Source organism: Camelus bactrianus, chromosome 1 (assembly GCF_048773025.1).
Source record: "Camelus bactrianus isolate YW-2024 breed Bactrian camel chromosome 1, ASM4877302v1, whole genome shotgun sequence".
Classification (NCBI taxonomy): Eukaryota; Metazoa; Chordata; class Mammalia; order Artiodactyla; family Camelidae; genus Camelus; species Camelus bactrianus.
Window position 1 is genome coordinate 82,167,805 of NC_133539.1, and position 21,426 is coordinate 82,189,230.

At 35.2% G+C, this 21,426-nt stretch overlaps 1 protein-coding gene across 3 annotated transcripts in view; it reads right to left on the reverse strand.

The window, feature by feature from the left end:
* Positions 1 to 1,283: 1,283 nt before the first annotated feature.
* PRKCI (protein kinase C iota) overlaps positions 1,284 to 21,426 on the reverse strand; it is a 62,957-nt gene continuing 42,814 nt past the window's right edge. For 2 of the 3 annotated variants that reach the window (XM_010952097.3, XM_074367956.1), the window contains 10 exons: positions 20,026 to 20,202; positions 19,493 to 19,590; positions 18,636 to 18,722; positions 16,654 to 16,789; positions 11,671 to 11,758; positions 10,538 to 10,663; positions 9,384 to 9,463; positions 7,948 to 8,037; positions 7,449 to 7,564; positions 1,284 to 3,908 (listed from right to left, as the gene is read on the reverse strand). In XM_010952097.3, coding sequence (XP_010950399.1) covers positions 3,821 to 3,908; positions 7,449 to 7,564; positions 7,948 to 8,037; positions 9,384 to 9,463; positions 10,538 to 10,663; positions 11,671 to 11,758; positions 16,654 to 16,789; positions 18,636 to 18,722; positions 19,493 to 19,590; positions 20,026 to 20,202 — 1,086 coding nt within the window. In that variant the 3' untranslated portion in view covers positions 1,284 to 3,820. Of the gene's footprint in view, positions 3,909 to 7,448; positions 7,565 to 7,626; positions 7,685 to 7,947; positions 8,038 to 9,383; positions 9,464 to 10,537; positions 10,664 to 11,670; positions 11,759 to 16,653; positions 16,790 to 18,635; positions 18,723 to 19,492; positions 19,591 to 20,025; positions 20,203 to 21,426 lie in introns of those variants that run through there. The other variant, XM_074367965.1, reaches the window with a different exon arrangement.

A 21,426-nucleotide genomic window follows, 5' to 3' on the forward strand; every position in this document is an offset into this window, starting at 1 on the left:
TATAAATTTCAGAGATGAGCTGTACAAATGCTAATCTAAGCTGAAGCATCTGACAATTTTCTCTCCCAATTCCAATTCATATTTTTGAGCACAAAAGCCAAAAATGATCTTATATATAGAAATACTATGTGTATGTGCGTGTGCGTGTATGTATGTATATACAGAGGGGGGAATCTCTCTAGATCTAAGATTTTATTCTTATTATGTATAATAAATTTGAAAACTTTAGAGCAAGGATCAATTTTATATGAAAATCAAGTAAAATTCATACAAGTTTCACTGGTGAAGGTGATAACCTTTCATGACCACATAATGTATATTTTATGACATTTTTCTGGCTTTTATCACTGGACTATTTGTTGTGGAAACAACCATCTTTCTCAGTGTGTCTGTGCTCTCTCTTGAATGTCAAGGGCAAACATTCTCTTTTTTAAGCCTTATTTAGCACCAGGCATTGGAAATTCCAGTACCTGCTAGAACAATATACTTTGGATACAAACTACTCAGACTATCTGGGTTTTAACTGATTCCTGAAGTCCTAGAGGAGACGAGGGTAAACCTATGAAGGGAGGCCATCAAATACGCCAAATGACTTGCTGTTGGGTGTTGACAAGAAACCAAGCTGTTGGATTTTAAAGACTGGAGATTGACTTTACTTTTCAGGGAGAAACTGGTTGCCCTACTATTTGCCTGAATACAAAATTTCCCTGAAGCTTCAAACCCCATTTTGGGAATTTACTAACTCAAAGAAAACAACCAAATTTATGATTTGGTACAGGGGATATTAGGATAAAATAATAGAGAAGACACAGGAGATCATCTTTGGTGGTTTTAATATACAGGCTCTAGCTATCTGACAAGTCAATTTAAAAAGCTCTTAAGATTTCACTCTTCTTGTAAAGGGAAAGTTATGGTGAAGAGGATCCTAAGTGTGGGACACTGAGCTCATGCTTGTTTATGTATGGGCACTAGGCTACAACTGCGAAAGGAGAAGTTGTGGAACTCCAGAACAGATCACTGTAGAACACACTGTTCTGAATCTGTCTAAATTTGGTTCAGTTTTAAAACTAGTTAAAACGCTTTATGTTCACTTGATTTTTCACTAATTTGTTTTTCAAGATAAGAGATTCATAGAAGGGTTAGTTTAAAAATACACGGACTAATATTTTATGAGCAAATGTCTATAATATGGCATCAGAACTACCAGAATGCTGCTCTAAGTACAGTGAAATTCCAAACACAACACTCTGATATGCTACATATTAAAAATGTTCCAATCTTGATGAGTATTAAACATTTTATTTAAAGATTTTAAAGTAAAAAAAAAAAAAGGTACACAAATACAGATTACATTATACGAAGACAAAAATCAAAATTAAAAAAATTTAAAAGTAAATGTATAGGTACTAAACAAGCACGATACCTGATATCCATTTCAGGCTGCACACACATAAAATGACCTGACCACACACATGCTTCTGCAAAAGAGATTTTTTCTTAGAACACCAAAATTCCAACCATTCTGACTCTCAACTGCCTTAGTCCCCTGGTGAGTAATTTGAGAAAACATCTATGTAATAGAAAAAGAATTGGCAATGGCACATAAAGACTACAAAAAACAGAATACAATTAAAAACATATTTGTAATGCAATTCTGTATAAAATATACACAGTAAATTTTATTAGTTTAAAAAAAAGATTTAAAAACAAAAGGCCACCCTGAATAATGGTTAAAACCTCATCACAGAAAAATGCTCATCATTTGTAACATTACTGATAGAAAACTGATGGATTTTTTTTTTTGAGAAGATATCTAAGTTGAAGATGTCTTTCATTCAAAATTTATTTAAAATTGTAGATAAGATAGTAACTCACTGTCTACCCTTTGCAAAATATTTTATCATGAATACTCTAATGCTCTAAGGACAAAATAAAAAAATAACTCGGAGAATTTAAAGTGTTTTTCAAAATGAGGTCCAAAGACCCAACAGAATTCTAAGGTGGGCCCAGTAATGTGCATTTTAAACAAACTTACTAGGTGATTATTCCACATTCTAACATCTGAGATACTAATGCCCGAAGGGAAACAGTACCACTTAAAAGCAAGATCACAAGCATATTTCTGACATAAGATGCCAGAATTTTCTAAAAGTTTATGATTTGAAGTGAATACTGCTTTTTGTTTTAAAACAAGTTTCAGGTATTAAGAGAAACACATATACCAGTTAAATAAATGTATGAAAGTGTTTCCTTTGAGGTGTTCACTGCTTTCTGACTTAGTTATTAGAAGAAAAGAGAGTATATGGCCAGAAACTTTGGAAAAATTACATTTCAAATGAAATGCAGCATCTAAAAAAAGAGATAATTTATTAAATGCCTATATATTTTAAATCATTCTAAATTTAAGACTAGATAGCTCTTCTAAAAATTACATTTTACTAAGGTTGGACAATTGTAAGTAATTTAAATGATCATGGTTATTTTTAAAATCCCTTTTAATAAAAAAAATATTTAAAAATAAACAGAAGGATGCTATCACTGGCATCACTTTAAATAATAAATTGTTAAACACTAATATTAATAAAATATAATCTGAAGAACTCTGCCTCTGAAATGTATTCTATTCTGATTACATGTGTTACCCACTTAACAAAAACTCATTGAAGGAGCTGGAACTGTGATGAATATGAATATATGTGCATATCCTGAACATTTATTAATTTTATTATTTTTCTTGGATTTCATTGATGACTCCATAAACAGGGTCCAAAAGTATGGATAATGTGGTTTGGGAGAAGAAACAAGCAAGGTTAAGACACCATTTGGAAGATAAATTATTTTCCTGTATACTAAATTACAAGGAAAAAATCGTATACATTCTGTGTCCACTGGATAACGGAATGCTTTTACAAGTTTGGTAACAAGTGAGTGCTTCCTTATTATTTAAATAAAATCACAAAAAGCAACCACGGGATTTACCCTCCAATAAGAAATAAATATTACAGTTTAATTTTCTGTGTCTGTTTTAAGTTTCTAATTTTTTCCTTTTAATATACAAGAAATGTTCCATTTAACTGCATCCTGGGTCCTTGGAACTACATTTATTAATATTCCAGTTAAAGTTCTGGTTAAAGGGACAAGCCAAGAAGCTACAGAATACAACCCTCTAATATACTACAGAAATAACTTGAATCAGTTCTTCAAAAACAGCTAATGATTTGGAATCTGATTCTTAGTAAAATGTGCCTATTTTTTTCCTCAAGGAGAATCTATATTCCCCAATTCTAAGCAAGCGACATCTTTTATTACCAATTTAATAACTATTGCCTTAAAAATCAATAATTTAATTTTCCAAGGCAATGATAAAATTTACAGCTGAATTTTAAACCACCAAAAAGTCAGAAAGTAATAGGTAATAAAGCAAGTTGTTCTGAATTGCTCTTTTATTCCAAAATTTAAACACTTAAATTACTTAATAGTGTCACAACAATCATGGGAGGCTCATGATGTAATCCCACCATGTGTCTTAATGCAATAGATACTCTTTTTAGGTAAGTATTTCCTTTAAACAAAAAAGACAACTTTATTATTCATCAGTAGGTTGCTGGATTACCAGTGTAACCAACTTTTGACACGATTGTCTGGAAACTAATTTTTTTCACAGTTAAACTGAGATTTAATAATTGACTCTTACAGTCAACAACTATTGAATGCTCTGTTTTGTAGGTGAAAAATATAAAATGGTTCATTGCATCCAGGCTGGTAACAAGTGTACCCATGCATTAAATGGCAACACAAGCAAAATGCATAGTTGAGAAGTTCAGACACATTCTTCTGCAGACATCAAAAGAGGATTAATGTACTCAAAACCTTCAAATTCAGACTGATCAATCTTCTTTACAATGTCACTGTTGAAAGAAGAATAAATTAATTTTCATAATCAAAATTTCTTTGATTTTTTTATTTAAATGGTAAAATAAGATTAAAAAATTAAAAATAAAGCTAATTTATATAAATTATGGCAGGAAAAAAACCTATAAGTTTTTAGATTAATTCCAAAACATTTTCTAGAAGAATCACCATGAGTGCTGAAAACCAGAAAAGACTAAGAATCCCACAGGCAAGTTTAGGACCAAAAAGTAGCGCAAACCTGAAGACTGGGAATAAATAAGGCACAAATTATCACAGTCCTGGTGATTTTAACTTTTGACCTGAAGAACGTTCATAATTACAGGTGAACATCCAGGTCTGAATTAGCATTCAATTTAGCAGTCGCCCCAACAGCCAGATGGAAGATGGTGAAAAGAATGCCCAGAAGGAGTTAACCAAAATGAAAAGGCAACAGGAGCAAGTACACCGATAGACCTGGAGTGAAGAGACCCCCACAGGGAGGCAGTGAGTGGGTCACAGGGAACAGAGAGGCTGGCATTCTGTGACACTGTGCTTCTAGTTTAATATAAAAGAGTGTGTACCGCCACCAAGTATTTTAGTACTTAAATGTACATGCCATACTGCAGAGCACAAAGTTACACGGGCTACAGTCCCTAGCTTCAAGAAGGGGAGGTAGTTCATATAACAGAAAGCAGTACACCTGCTAAGTTTCATACAGGACAAGCGAAGTCCTGCTCTAACCACAGTTCTAAAGAAAAGGGTGACTTCTACTTGGAGAAATTAAGAAGGGTAGCATCATTCCACAAACACTTACTAAATGGAATTATGAAAGATTATGGTAGGTCTGCAGAAACACAAGTAATTTACTAGAGTTGGAGCACAGAAACAGTGGGGTGTTAAGTGGCAGATGATGGCCAGCTCAAAGAAGCCAGCCAAGTTTACACTAAGGAGTTCCCCCTCGATGGAGTCCCATCATGGATCTGGGTACAAGTGAGGTAGCTCTGAGAGATGGGGAAGATTTTAAGAGGTAAAAAGGATGGAGGACTAGAGGGGAAATGGTATGAGCACAGTATTAACAGCAGACTATCAGGGAACGGTGAGTAACAGCCTGATTGGAACACAGCATTTGTGTTGAGTATAGTGAGAGAGATGGCTACAAAGTCAGGCTGCAGCAGATGGTGGGAGGCCTTAATTGCTTACTAAGGATAGATTTTTATCTGTTAGGCAATGTAGCAGTTACTGAAGGTTTCTGAGCAGAAGAGTTAAAGAACTGGAGTGGTGCTTCATGAGGTGTATCAAATGGGTTGCAAAGTAGAGAAGGAGCCCAATTTGGATGGCACAATATTCTAGGTATGATTTGAAAGAGATCTGAACTGGGCTTAACGGCAGAGGGAACGGAAAGGAAGGATCTAACACAAGTGATGACGTAAAGGAAGAAGAGACAAGGACTCGGCAGGGGAAGGTATTACATGGTTTGTTAAGGAAAAGGAACATCTTGAATCTAAATGCAGGAATACATGTTGGTACGATGAGCAGAAAGGGGTAAATAAAAACAAAGAACTGATTGAGAAAAATTTAGACTTCGTATGCTACAGGTGCTTGTCTGACAAACCAGGAGAGACGTTTAAACAAGCAGATGGAAATGCATCTCGGAAGAGGTATCTGGGCAGGGGTGAGGTGCCTCAGAAACCACCGCTCATTTACTCTTCACAGCAAGCCTGGGAGCTAGGCGGTACAAGAAGAAACAGGCTCAGAGGAGTCACGCCATTCACACGAGGGAAACCAGCTGGCAAGAGGTGGAGTCGGGATTTAAATTCCCACCTTCTGACTAAAGCCAGTGCTCTTTCTTATACACAATGCTGCCAGAAACAATGCTTTTGGTACATTTCTCTCTCCTCTAGCAGATAGTAAGATTTCTGAGAGACCGGCCTATGCCTTGATCACCTCTGAAAGTTTAGTACTCAGCACAGTGCCTTTTGCTCAACAATTGTTTGCCAATTACACTGGGAGTCACTCAATAGCTGGTATTCATGCTATGGGGCTGGCTGAAATCTCCAAGGTACAAACTGCAGGTGGCACAGAGAAGGCTGTCACAAACACAACCACAGAGCATCCTAGTCTCAAGGGGAAAGGGGAAAAAGGACAACAAGTGGTCAGAGGTGACACAGAACCAGGATGGGCAGTGCCAACTGAAGCAGGCCATGGGTGCCCAATGCTTTACAGACATCAGGGGAGATGGGAACAGATCAAAAAATGCTTTAAAATGTAGAAATTAGGAAGTCAGTTCAAACTTCAAAAGCTGAAGGAGCAGGTTAAACTGTAAGAGGTTAAAGTGTTTGCAGCAAGAGTGCAAGACAAGCAATGCTGGCTACTCTGAACGAGTTAATGGCGATACTGCTTATTTTTCTTTTCCCATTAGCAACTATTACCTATTTTTGAAAAAGCTTGAAGATGAAAAGAAAATGAGAAAAAAAATGCAGTGGTTCCAAGAAGTGGAAAAATTAGGATATTTGAGCATGTTTATAAGCAGAGGGAAAGAAGCTGGAAAAGAGGAGTTAAGGAGGCGGGCTAATGGAGGTAACTGACAAAACGAATCCTGGAGAAAATGAAGGAAATGGGTTTAGAAAAAGAGGAGGGTACTCCTTGCACAAGAGAGACAGCCTTCTAACAACAGGGAAGAAGAAAAAGTTTGGGAAGAGTCAGAAAGCAATTCTGAGATGTAAGGTGGTCTGGTGACAGCTGGAGAGGGTGCAAGCTCACACGAGGGAGGTCTCCATCCTTGCAGACAAGTTAAGGCAGGGTTAATATGTTAAGAGTGATGGAGGCAGGGGTGGGGTTGAAGGCTTCTAAAATGCAGAGATAGTCAGGAACAGCTGTGGTGAGAAAAATGATAAGAACTAACAAGATGTAAAAGTAAAATGACTGCCAAGCAGTAAGGGCCTCCATGAGATGAGAGAAGGAATCTGTAACGACAGGTGAATGATCAGATATTCCCAAGTTATTCTAAAAGATACAACATACACACAAAACATATGTCAGATCACTGCTGGCTGGACTTGATACGTTGATGTAATCTTTTAAAAAAGCAATTTGGCAATATATATCAAGAGCTTTACAAAGCTCATACCCTTTGACCTAATTCCCCCTCTAGGAATCTATCTTTGTAATACTCAGGAACTGACAAAGAAGGTCATCATCACAATGGGAAACAGTGCAGTGCAGTGGAAAGAGGACAGGCCTTAGTCAGACTTGGGTATGAATCCTGGCTCTGCCACCTCACAGCTGTGTAACTTTGCTTAACCTCTCTGAGCCTCGGTTCCCTTATCTGAAAAACGAAGGTGACACAGACTAGGTTTACAAGGTTGTTGTGAGAATCAGAGATAATACATGTAAAGCAAAGTAGAAAATGGCAGTTACTGTTTTTATTATTGTATAAATCAAATATCCTGTAACCGAATGATTAAATTATAGTGTAATCTGATAATGAAATATTGTAGCCATTAAAAATGGAATTTTCAAAGAACTTTAAAAACATTACAGTTTATGGAATTACTTACTCATCGTCTGGAGTGAGCTGGACAGGTTCATTCGTAAACTGAGAATCAAAGTTGTCCAAACCAAATTCCCCAGAAATATTTGGTTTAAAGGGAGGTACCACCTGCTTTTGCTCCATCTAGAAAGACACACTGGATGACAGCTCAAGCCTGCATTCTTAGGAAAATTCCACCTTTATATTTCTCCTCTGCCCTCAGATGCTTCCCGGTCTTATTACAGTGAGTCCCTAGGCATGGTTCTACAATATTCACAATGATGGAAATAATTTACTAATCTGAACATTGATGCAGGTCTCCATAATACTACATCATTTTAATATTCCATTAAATTAGCACTCTAAGCTTTTACTGTTTTGAAAACTTTTTAAAAAGCACTTGCAAGAGTGGTTTTAAGTTATTTAAGCTGTGATATACTATTTTTTCCAATGTTCTTCTAAGTTAATAAACTTTGGCCAACCAAAATAATGAAACCTAATACATAACACAATCAAAATTTACATACCATATCCCAATCAACATTTCGGAAGAACGGGTGTCCTTGAATATCAGCAAATCCTGTTTGAGGATGACAACCCAATCGTTCCTTTGGGTCCTATGGTGCAAAGAAATGTTTCAAGAACTGCGTGAATATCCTGCTTTAGAATCAATCACCTTTGTGACCTATGTTTTGTGTCTAATATGTGTCTATATGTCTGAAATCAGAATGGTCTACCTTTCATTTCTAGAAAGCATAACACTGGATATCAAATGAGTATCTGAGGCTTGTAACAAGTAGGATTTCCTCAAGGCTCTCTCTAGAGCTATCTTGTAATTCAAGTGGAGACCTGTCACAACACCTTGCTAAAGAAAAGTGGGAGGGAAAAGAGAGCAGCAGAATCACTTGGGCAGCATCCAGCTCTTCTGTTGACATGGGTTAGAGTGACAGTCAAAATATGCAAACTCCTAAACTTTACAAGTTTATTCTTAGCTCCATTTAAAAGCCTTATGCCCAATTATAGCAGCAAACCAAAATCTGTGTACTATGATGATACAATCATTATCTGAATCACTGGACTGAGAAGGGGCCAGCAACTTACAAAATTATCATGAATGAGAACGTGTTCCCCCTTTCCTTTCCAATAAAAGGCATTTTGTTTTTTTGCACATTAACACTTCTCACCTTCATTTTTCAATGTATTGAAGCTTAGGTATCAGTTTAAATTTTTCCTCATATAAAGTACTCATTTAAAACAAGCTTGAATTTCTTATTTTATTAAAATTGGTCATTACCTATGTATCTTAGAAAGTAAACTGCAAATCAGCCTACTTTCTAGCATATCATTTATTTAAAATATGATTTTAAAGTAAGAGTTGGTTGTTGGTATGGGAAAAACCTACATGTTTGGTGTCAGAAGTGATGAGTAAAAACAGTTAAGAACTGCAACCTTAGATTCTAAAACTCTTCTAGCCTACCAACTGCAACAAACAATGGAATGTGTTCAGATTTTTTTTTAACGTGCCAATGATAGCATTTTTTCTGAGTATTATCTAATTATAGGACTTTGACGTGAGAATTTGTAAGCAACACGACTGCCACAAGTGCTCAATAAGTAAAGACATTCTATGAGTAATAATCCAAAGAAAATTGAAAAATAGAGCAACAGTACAATTGAGACTATCCTCAAAGATGTAATTTTCCCCTGAGTACATGGTATATATCATTTACATTGAAAATGTAACATATAGCTGGGGGCAAATTATATTGGCAAAATGGAAAGGACAATTGATCTCAGGATCTAATGCTGCCAACTTACTCTACGGTGAAGAGACAAATTCCAGATCTAACTGAAAAGTTACATACCCTGATGTTTTACAATCTTACGTTGCCTGCGCCTCTACTTACCGGTTTCGTTTGTACAGAGAGATTAAATCACTAAAGGTTTTACACACAATTTATACCTTGTTGAGGAAACTCTTCAGGACACTTGCTGCTTTTACAGACAGAGAACGTGGTATGCGAATCTGTTTTTCCAAAATAACTAGAAAGATAAAATTGACAGCATTTAACTTTTACAGGGCTTTAATCTTAAACTTTATTATTATGAGATATTTAAGGCAACCTAGCAGAAAGAAACAAGATGTCACATATACCACCTCAGCGTCCTGTGTCCTTTCCCAGTCCCACTTCGCTCCTTCCTTCTGAGACAGCCTCTCATCTAAACACTGTTTTTACCAGTTATATGCATATATTTTACTCTTTGACTACCTTATTGTGCCTTAGTTTCCTCATCTGTAAAACTGGAATAAAAATAACACCTGCTTCATAGGGGTGTTGTCAGGTTTAAAGGTGTTAGTACCTGTGAAATGTGTGGCACATACTACCATATTCGATTTTACTGGACACTGCCAAATTATTCTCCAAAGCTGTTGTGTCAATTTTTCACTCCCGCCACCAGTCTATGAGAGTTCCAATCGCTCCATATCCTCACCAGCATTGGTAGTATCAGACTTGGAAATTTTTACCAAATGTGGGAGTATAAAAAGTAGCTCAATGTTTTAACATGCACACCCCTAACTAGTAGTGAGGTCGAACGTCTTTCCACATATTCCACAGCCACCTGGACTTCCCATTATATGAAATATCTATCCATTTCCTGTGATGGCCTTAATCATTAAATGTAGAATTTAATGGCACTTCTGTTCAATTCTTTGTATTTCCAATTGTGGGGCTTTTTTCTTCACCTTTTGAACCCTCTTATCTTCTTGGTATGCTACTTTCCCCTCAATATGGTTCTTGGACTTCTGCACTCAGCATTGTGGTCTAAATAAAATGTCACACAATTCCTTCCTCCAATCTCTGTGATGTACAATCTGAAGGAACCTCTCTGTCATGATTTTGAGTATGAGGTTACTGGCGAAAGGGACTGAAGACTACAGAGGTAGGAAGGAGATATCAAAACAAAACAAAACCAAACTCAAAGCCTCACATGTGAAGCTGTATATTGTCTAGATTATTCTCCTCTTTCTTACTCAAAGTACTAACTTGAGTTGTCTTCATTCATGCTCTAGAATAGGTTATTCACAGAGAATCTTGATAAAATACTGCAAATTACCTTGAAAAAGATAATCCTCTGTGTTTTGATCAGGGTTATCTGAGCTCCCGACAATATCAAATGGAGACCTTCCTGCCATCATCTCAAACATCAGCACTCCAAGAGCCCACCAGTCGACACTGAAACCTTCAAAAAAGAAATTTTAAAGCAATAAATTATCCATTCTGCACTCTTCAGAGCCAGTAATTTGAGATTCATTTTATTACATAATAAAGAAGATAAACATAATGAAAAAGTAAACTATACACTATAACTACCATAGTAGACATTGGGGATTATAGGAATATTTCACTAATCAAAAAGGGGAGGTGTCTAAAAGATAACTTTAAAAATCAAATATAGAAAGTGAAACATGAATTTCTCTTCCCAAATACATCTGTAATTTCAGACTAATGGCCTCTATCTAGTATTTTGTTATGAGGATATAAATTGTATTTGAGAATAACCTTCCTTGGTGTGAAACTTGATCTTCTGCTAGCTGATTAAAGATCTTTGAAGGATGCTGGAATCAGATTATGAGCCACTATAAGAAGTACTCATCCTCCTTTACAACTGCTGAAATCAGAGGGCCAGAACCCAAAGGGTCAAATGTTTCCTTAAGATAAACATATCTTCTGGTTCCTGACAAGCACTCAATCTTTCCTCCATCTTTCAAATTCCTAGCGGTAAATACCACAGGAATTCTGAACAATCTTTCAGAGGTTTATGACTCTGGAGTCACATGACTAAAGTTTAAATCCCAGCTCTGCCACTTTTTAGCTACATGACCTTGGGCAAGCTATTTAAACTTTCTGTGCATCAGTTTCCTTGTTTGTAAAATGGGAATTAACAGTGCTGACCTCACAGGATTATTAAGATTAACTTAGTTAATATATGCAAACTGCTTAGAACAGTGCCTAGTACTCATAAGTGCCTGCCACTAATAAAATATTATTAAAATCTGCACCTTCAAATACTGCCAAGGTCCCACTGTCTCTGATTTCAGAGTTTGGGGTTTTCATGTGAGATTGAAAGGGATCAAGTAAATTGATATTAATAAGATCAGTAATGAAATACTATAGCATACTATAATGCAATTGGTATCGTGTTTAACAACCCCCTAGTACATAGCTAAAATATCACCAATTTATTACCATAATCTTCTCCTCTTAAGATTTCAGGAGCAATGTAATTAGGAGTACCACAGAAAGTGCTGGTTGTGTCTCCTGGCCGTAATCCTTCCTTTTATTAAAAAAGAGAAACAATAATAACAAAATGCAAAATGTTTTAAATTCACCTCTTTTATTTCATCTATCATATAAGTTTAGCATCTGTAGGTAATATATTAAGCTCACATATCGCTAGCACAGTTGCCTTTATTATTGAAATCACACGTTGCTGCTAAATAACTTCAAGAAAACCTATCCTCATTACAGTCAGTTCAATTGAGATAAAAATTGCATTGAAAATAATTTATATTCAAGTCAAAATTTAACACAAAAATATAAATTACATGAGTAGAGGAATCATATTTTATGAAGAAAAGAAGCACCTTAAATCCCACCTCCCAACACAACCACTGCTGGCATTATGGTGATTCCCTTCTGGTTGTTCTTCCTAAGGCACATGTTTTTTGGTTTTGTATTTAATAGCTACAGGATGGATAAAATTAAGGTAAAACACACTAATATGTATGAATAGATACATTTATACAATATGTATAAATAACAAATGGAACAATCACCAAGAAGCTAAAAGAAACTTGTATGTAGCTAACAACACAGCCTCAAAATACAAATAGTGAAAATGGACAAAATTATTAAGAGAATTTCACAGTCACTGCCATGTACTGAATGTTTGTGTGCACCCAAAATTTATATGCTGAAGCCCCAGTGGTATAGCACTGGGAGGTGGGGGCTTTGAGGAGGTAATCAGGCCATGAGGTTGAAGCTCACATGATGGGATTCATGTTCTTATAAAGCCCCCCTGTCTCCTTGCTCCGTGAGGATACGAGGAGAAGAGAGCCATGCGCCTTCACCCACATGCAAACTAGGAAGGGTGCCTTCAGACGCTGATTCTGCCTTGATCTTGGACTCTTCACTAAGGGGTGCTGGGTAAACTAGACGGCTACTTGTAAAAGAATAATTAGAACATTTTCTTACATCATATACAAAAATAAACTCCAAATGGATTAAAGACCTAAATATAAGACTGGAAACCATAAACTCCTACAAGGAGACATAGGCAGAACACTCTGACATATATCATAGTAATATATATTTATTTATCTGTCTCCTAAGGCAAAGGAAACAAAAGCAAAAATAAACTAATGGGACCTAATTAAAATTAAAAGCTTCTGCACAGCAAAGGAAATCGACAAAATGAACAGACAACCTACTCAATGGGAGAAAATATTTGCAAATGATATGAGATACACAGGTTAATATCTAAAATATATGAACAATTCCAAAAACCCAAATAACTCAGTTAAAAAATGGGCAGAAGGACTGAACAGGTATTTTTCCAAAGAAGACATAGAGATGGCCAACAGGCACTAAACAAGATGTTCAACATCACTAATCATTAGAGAAATGCAAATCAAAACTACAATGAGCCTCTACCTCACAACTGTCCCACCTATTCTCAAAAGGACCACAAACAACAAATGTTGGTGAGGATGTGGAGAAAAGGGAACCTTTGCATACTATGGGTGGGAATGTAAATTGGTGCAGCCACTGTGAAAAGCAGTATGGAGATTCCTCAAAAAAAATGAAAATAGAACTACCATGTGATATAGCAATTCCACTCTTGGATACATACATGTCTGAAGAAAACGAAAACGTTAATTTGAAAAGATACTTGCACCCTAATGTTCATAGCAGCGTTATTTACAATAGCCAAGATATGGAAGCAAACTAAGTGTTCACTGATAGACAAACGGATAAAGAAGATATGGTATACACACACACACACACACACACAATGGAATACTGTGAGTCACAAAAAAGAATGAGACTTTGCCATTTACAACAACATGGATGGACTTGGGAGGGTATTATGCCTTGTGAAATAAATCAGAGAAAAAGAAATCCTGTATGCTATCACTTATATGTGGAATCTAAGGAATACAACAAAGTAGTGAATGTGACAATTACAACAACCCCCGCACCCAGACTCCCAGATACAGAGAACAGACTAGTGGCTACCAGTGTGGAGAGAGAGGGGGAAAAGAAAAATAGAGATAAGGGATTAAGAGGTACAAACTACTATATAAAATAAATAAGCTACAAAGATATATTGTGCAGCATGGGGAATATAACCCATATTTTAATAACTATAACAGGAGTATAATCTTTAAAAACTGTGAATCACTATGTTGTACACCTGAAACTTATATAATATTGTATATCAACCATACCTGAACTTAAAACACTAAAAAGATCATCTAAAAATAAGCTGAATAATAGTAAATATACAATTAAGTATGTTTTTTTTTACTTTATAAGCATGTAATTTCCCATGTGATTACAGACTTATTATTAATGACTATAAAATTCAATTGAACATATGTACCTATTAACCATTTCCCTATTGTTAAATTATATGGTACAAAATTCCAAACAGAAAAAGGCAGGGAGATAGTCTCTAAAAACCAAGCCTTTCTCCCATTCTTGTCCCTGACACATCCAGTTCCAGCTCCCTAGAGGTAACCACTGGTATGAGATTCTTATGTGTTCCCGCAGAGATATTCTGGGCTTGGGGTACATATTTTTCTTCAATTTTTTTACTACTATATATAACACTAATATAACCACTTAGAAGAAACATATAGTAATACATGTTGTGACTCCAAGGATCTTTTTAAGATCCCTAATAGGGATATGTATGTTATCTTTGTATATTAGCACATTGTGGAGATATCATGGTTTGGTTCCAGAATTCCGCGAAAAAGCAGATCACAATAAAACAAGTCACATGAATATTTTTGGTTTCCCAGTGCATGTAAAAATTATGTTTACACTATACTGTAATCTAATAAGTGCGCAACAGCATTATGTCTAAAAAACAAAGTGCATACCTTAATTTTAAAATGTTTTATTGTTAAAAATAAAAGCTAACCATCATCTGACAACACAGGGTCACCACAAACCTGTGTTCAAAAAACACAGTACCTGTGAAGCACAGTAAAGCGAAGTACAATAGCACGAGGTGTGCCTATACAAGGAACTATGAATGTGATTTAAGTTGTTCTGTATTATTGGCAATGGTTTGACATATAGTCTCATGGTAAATGACACGCATTTTCAAGGCAAGAGTCAGAGGCAAGGGATGCAGTTTGTTAACCTGTAAAAGAGCTATGCTATAACCTTGTGACTGGCTATCTGAATGTAGGCTCATCAGCTGAACTATCTACAGTATATCATAGATATGATTATAAAACCCCCTGCTGGACACAGTCAACAATCTTATAGTTACCAGGGAAAGGGGGTGGGAAGGGATAAATTTGGGAGTTTGAGATTTGCAAATGTTAGACACCATATATAAAAATAGATTTTAAAAAGTTTCTTCTGTACAGCACAGGGAACTATATTCAATATCTTATAATAACCTTTTATGAAAAAGAATAAAAATGAATATATGTATATGTATGCATGACTGGGACATTGTGCTGTACACCAGAAATTGACACAATGTAACTGACTGCACTTCATTAAAAAAAAAGTCACCTGCTGAGGAAAAAACAAAATTAAAGGCACATCAACTGATAAAACAGCTAAAGTTTTTCAGACAACAAAAAATCAATGTTCATAAAATATTTCAAACATAAGTCTGACGATATTAACTGCAGTCTTCATATGCCTACAGTCAGCACCATTCTCTGCATTCTTTATATAAAAGCACCTAGTGAGAAACTGAAGAAATTAATGAAATCTAAAGTATTTGCGGAGAAACTATGAAAAAAACCTGTGTCTTAGATTTCTCAAAGAACTACTGTAAGGAAAAGAAATTCACCCAATATTTGCCCAAGGTCAGACTTCAGGTAAGTTTAAATACTAACTCTAAGTCACAAAATAAGAACATTCAAAATTCAGGGGATTTATTTCCCATAAGCTTTAATATTGGATGTAAATGTTAGTTGGAAAAGAGACAAAGTTCTGTTAGTAAAGTCTCTGAACAAGACTTCCAACCCTGGTATCTTTTCCTACTAATAATTAGAAACAGCTCCTGGAGAAGGAGGAAAGACAGAAAGGGAGACAAGCAAGACAATCAATTTCAAGAACTACTAAATAAAACCTTTAAGATTTATCAAAGATCCTGATTAACTTGATCAAGGATCTCTGGGAAGAGGAGAATATATTACAAACCAATATAATTTTTCAATAAGAGTAACAAAAGTTCAAGTAATTTTTTTCTAATAGTATTTTCCAGGCAAAAGAGGATTCCCAAATTTCTCTGAATAGAGGAGAGAGGCTGTGAAGGCACTTCCCTCAGGTGAGTGGGGACAGGCGATCAGCAGATTTACACACTTGCTGCCGTATTTACTGTGTGAAGATCATTCCACCCCAGCTCTTTTAATGAGGAAAGTAGCTCCCTACACGTTTTGTCAAAGAAGACTGGACCCTTACATGGAATGTTGTTACAAAAAAGAATAAAATATCAAGAAATAAAGGATATGTCCTGAGAGTAATGAAAATTATTTGGTTCTATTATACTTGATGTCAGATGTTTAAATTTAAATATAAAAAAAAGTTAGATTTCCTAGGAAAATCTTGAATGCATTATTAAGCATCACAATTAAATGGCAAAAACTGGAAGGAGATTCACAAGCAGTTGCGTTAAAGTTGTGGGTTTGCAGACAGCTTTTACCACCACATTTTCTTCAATAGTGTCACAACTTTCAAGACAAAAACTTATGGACAATAAAAATAAATTAACTCTTTATTATAGAACATAACACAGAAAATATGGAATTTCGTAAATGGCTAGGAAGTAAGTACATTTGCCTTTGTGCTAGAATTCCAAAAAGTATCCTAAACAAAGTAGCAATTATTTCCCCATCTTTAAATATGAAGTTATTTACCAAAACAATCTCCTGAGCCGCTGAGATCTTTTGAATAACTAGAAATTTCCCTCACCTTACACATGCCATAGTCAGTGAGTTTAATGTGTCCTTCAGAGTCCAGCAATACGTTGTCCAGTTTCAAATCTCTATAAATTATCCCTCGTTCATGAAGGTAATTTAATGCTAGACTGATTTCTGCAGAGTAAAATCTAAAATAAAATAAAAAATTGCTCATTTGATTCAAAATTTTAAATTGTGGTAAGTTTCTAAAGGAAGGTATTTAAATCCTACTCCCATCTGCAAACCAGAACATCAAAATCATGTCAAAAGATTTTTTTCTTCCAGTGTTTTTAGGAACAACACCAAAACACAAATTGGAGTACCACTTTAAAATAGCTGAGCCCCAAATATAACTACAAAAGTTCCAGTCTAAATTAAACTCATACTTTTTGTAAAGTTTAATGTTTAATTTGAACGTCTCAAGCAGGGGTTCTTAATCTGGGTCCTTGGATAGACTTCAGAAAGTCCATATTCCTACAACTGGATGCAAAGTTGTATGTACGTGTACTTCTCCAATTGTTTTCACAGCTTACATCACTTCTCTAAGGGACAAATGATCTCCCCAAATGCTAAGAATCATTGGCTGGTCTAAAATAAAAGAGTATGGAGAGTTGACCCCTCAAACCATAAAATCTATACTAAACTTCTAGAAAAGGAATAGGAAGAAATTATTCTACAATAGTAACATTTAATATTAAAGAACTTTTCAAAACTGCCACCAACTCGTTGGTGATAAGCAGAACTTCTGACCTGAACAATGAAAATGAAACACCCAAGCTGATTTATAGCTGCTTTGGTGAATACTATCACGATCATGCTTGGAGGTATGTAATACACACCTTCTAGCTACTTAATTCTATGAAGAGGGAATTTGAGCCCTTATCCCGCACTTTGGTTCCTAGAAAAGTGAAAATGGTATAAAACCAGAATGGGCACTTTAATACAGTAAAAACTAGGTTACTTCCCCCAAGTCCAACTGAACAAACAAGGAAGAAATACTGGCTATATTCACAATTTAAAATATCATCTGTGGCTTTGCTATGAAGGGTAACCATTTGATAAAGCCTAAATAAATAATGAACATACAGTAAAAAACAAATAAAGAGTTTGGCCTTGAGATTAGATTAATACACTTTATATCTTCTTATGAAGTTGAAGGATATTTTCTCTTTTTGACAAGAAATATCAATGAATAGCAAGATTTCCACTAAATAAGTTATTTTTTAAAATCAATATCTAACCTTTGTTACATACCTATACAAACTCCTATGCTTCTTTTTGGCATTACTCTTGTAAAGGGCAAAAGGGTAGAATTACTGCTAATTATGAGTGAAAAACAGCAAAGCATGGCACTGATGGATTAAACTTCATAACCAAGACCATGGTGCCTAGCCACCTAACTCCTCCAACATTTATATAAACAATATACAATCTTGCATAATATCTTAAGAGCACTAAACAAACAAATGATATTTAACACACTTTTCTCTTATTAATCAGCACATGGGATCATAAGGGGAAAAGCCAAAGGCAAAACAATTTAGAGATTATAATTATGGAAGAACAATCAGAATTACATAATAGCTTGAGAGGAATTGTTTTATTACTCTCAAGTATATATGAAATATAATCTTCTAATAAGTATTGCCAGAGATCACTGCAAACTTGAGGAGATTAGTAAAGTGTTTATAAATTCATCAATTCTTTCAGTGGCTGATGCTGAATAGACAAAATATTTGAAAGCAACTGAGTTCAGTAGATTAAAGGTTTCTCCTTTGATACTGTTTACACTTTTTAATTGCTTACAATTATTATATATATAACATATTATATATATTATAATATAAATTAACTTTTAGCTTAGTCTCTACATGACATAAAGAATTAACTAGTATCAAAATCAATGATTTACCTACTGTTTCACTGGCATATAAAAAGTCCCACAGCTCTCCCTTGCAAAATCCAAATCGAGCAAACAATAAACAGGAAACTAACCTGGCATGTTCTTCAGGAAGTTTTCTCTGTCGCTGCATATGAAACATTAGATCGCCTCCATTAACATACTCTATGACAAAGAACAATCTAAAACACAGGAGAGAGAGAACATGTGAAACCAAGATTCAGAATAAGGCGGTGTAACTGCGTTTTAAACGCTGTGGAAGGGGGAGGGTATAGCTCAAGTAGAAGAGCGCATGCCTAGCATGCTCAAGGTCCTGGGTTCCATCCCCAGTACCTCCTCTAAAAATAAATAAACCTAATTATCCTCCCTCCAAAAAAAGAAAACCAAACCAAAACAAAAAAACACTGTGGAAACCACTGACGACACAGAAAGCATTCTACATGATTCACCCTTAACAAAAATTCCAGGAATTTGGTGGAAACAAAGGGTACTGGAGTAAAAGGCTGTTTAATCACAGAAAGTAAACCAGAATGATAGCAATTCTCCTATTCTAAAGCAGTATCACTTGTGATCCAGAGCTCTCACTCCCACCCCAGTTTTAGCCTGTACAAGATAAGTCATTTTCAACTGTCACTTAAGGTAAAAGAATTAAGGATTTATCCCCCTATTAAACTCTAGGAAACTTTCGAATCCTAAAACTAGAATCTTAGAGATATAACCTGGCCTTTTGCTTTTTTTTTTTGGCCTAAAGCAGTAATTTCCTACTGCTGATCTCAATGTCAAGTTGATATCACTGATTAGAGTATGAGTAGCAAGAAATCATGAGCACAGTACTGCTGTGTCTGTTTCCATGTGACTTCCACTTCAGGAATGACCATAGAAAGGGTTCTTATTGTGTAATATATCAAAATGTGTAAAGCCCAGTAATCATTCCATTATGTTTCAGTCTTACCTGCTTTCGGTCTGGAAGCAAGAATGCAGCCCAACAAGGAAAGGATGATTGGACGCCTGCTCAAAGACATGCTTCTCTGTCTGCACCCAGTCAATATCCTATTTTAAAATGTCAAAGAAATCTGTGTCAAACTGAAATGATATCATCAAAACTATGATAAATATGTTCTTAGCAATTCCATTACCAAGAACACAATTATTAACTAATTAGGCTAAATATCAAAAGCATTGATAATCATGAAATAATAATTTACATATAAAGAGAAAAACACTACCAGTAAATCTTTCAATATTATGAAACAGTCTAGAAAACTTTTACAAAGTTCAAGTACTTTCCCTTGATAATAATATGATTTGATTTTTATTTTTTAAAAAATCTAATAATCATCAGATAACTTTAAATATACCTTACATAATATGTTTGAAGCCTATATTTAGAAAAGACTGAAATAATAAGGCACAAACACTGGGTTTTCTTCTGAAATAGTATACTTGAGCCAACTTAACAGTAAACACAAACATCACTGTCTTTACCTCATCATCATTGACAAGTTCTTTTTTCACCACCTTCATTGCATAAATACGATCTGTTTTTTTTAACCGCACCAACAGTACTTTGGCATAACTTCCTCTTCCTATTACCCGGAGCAAATCAAAATCCTGAAGACCTAAACTGGATGAAGCTTTGCCACTTTCCCTGGTGTTCATTGCCTGTTGAGAACAATCATATCAGCGTTACACTTGAAATATTTTGCATAATACAATATATTTCTAACACTGAGCTATAACTATACCTATAATACTTTTAATATTTTCTGACTTAAGTTCTTAATTATTTTCTTACATCATTCCAAACAACACAATCTAACTATTCAAGAGGTAGGATGAATTCATGAGTTGGGGTCAGCAGGGTGGTGTTAAGAATGGAGAGGGAGCTGAAATCTAAGAAATGCTGGAGGCAATGGAGATGCATTAATTAAAAAAAAGAGACTAACTTTGGTGACTAGGAGATTGGAGGTATCACTGCCAGAAAAATAAAGTGTGAGCACAGGATCAGACTGACAGAGTTGATGAGATACTGAGCTTGGTTTTTCACGCTGAAGTTAGAAGTTATAAGGGGACATCAAGAGGAAAGTCTGCTGAAAGCTTGATGTATGAAATCTGAGTTAATGAGAGGACACTTTCAGAGACATTTCCACAAGCTACAGGCAGAAAACAGGCATGAGGCAGTTCAGCTAATGGAAAACATTCTTTTTTTAATACAACACCAAGTCTCCTTTGGAATGACAAAGGCAGCCTTACAATTCATTAACAACTAGAAACTCAGGCCTCTGATAATTTACAGAGAAGGCTCAAGACAATCTTTTATTAGATACCTGCAAAATCCTCAGCACACAACCAACAGATGTACCCGTGAGAATTAAGTATGAATTTTCTGAAGTGAAGAGTATCAAGAAAAACAAAGAGCAAATTTTGAGAAAGATAAACTACTAAGCACAAAACAGAAAAAAAAAAAAGGTATTATGAAAACTGAAGGAGAATGACGATTCAAAAGAAAGCTCAACACATTAAAATTTAAAAATAATAATCTGATTTGGTAACAAGGATAAATTAAAAGGAGTGAAAGAAACTGGATTAGAGCAGATTAAGAAAGCAGAGAATGGTAAGAAGGTAAAGCAATGTACAGACTTAAGTACAGCTGAGTGAAAATGATAAAAAAGAATCAAATGGAACAAATGCACAGCAACTTCACAGGGCCTGGAAAAAAGGCCTGCTGACCTACAATTCTATACCCTGAAAAAATAGCCTTCAAAATGAAAGTGGAATAAAAACATTTTCAGACAAACAAAAACTAAGGAAATCTATCATTAGCAGGCATTCATTAAAGCAAATAGAGTTCTTCGAGAAGAAAGAAGACCTCATATAGAAGATGCA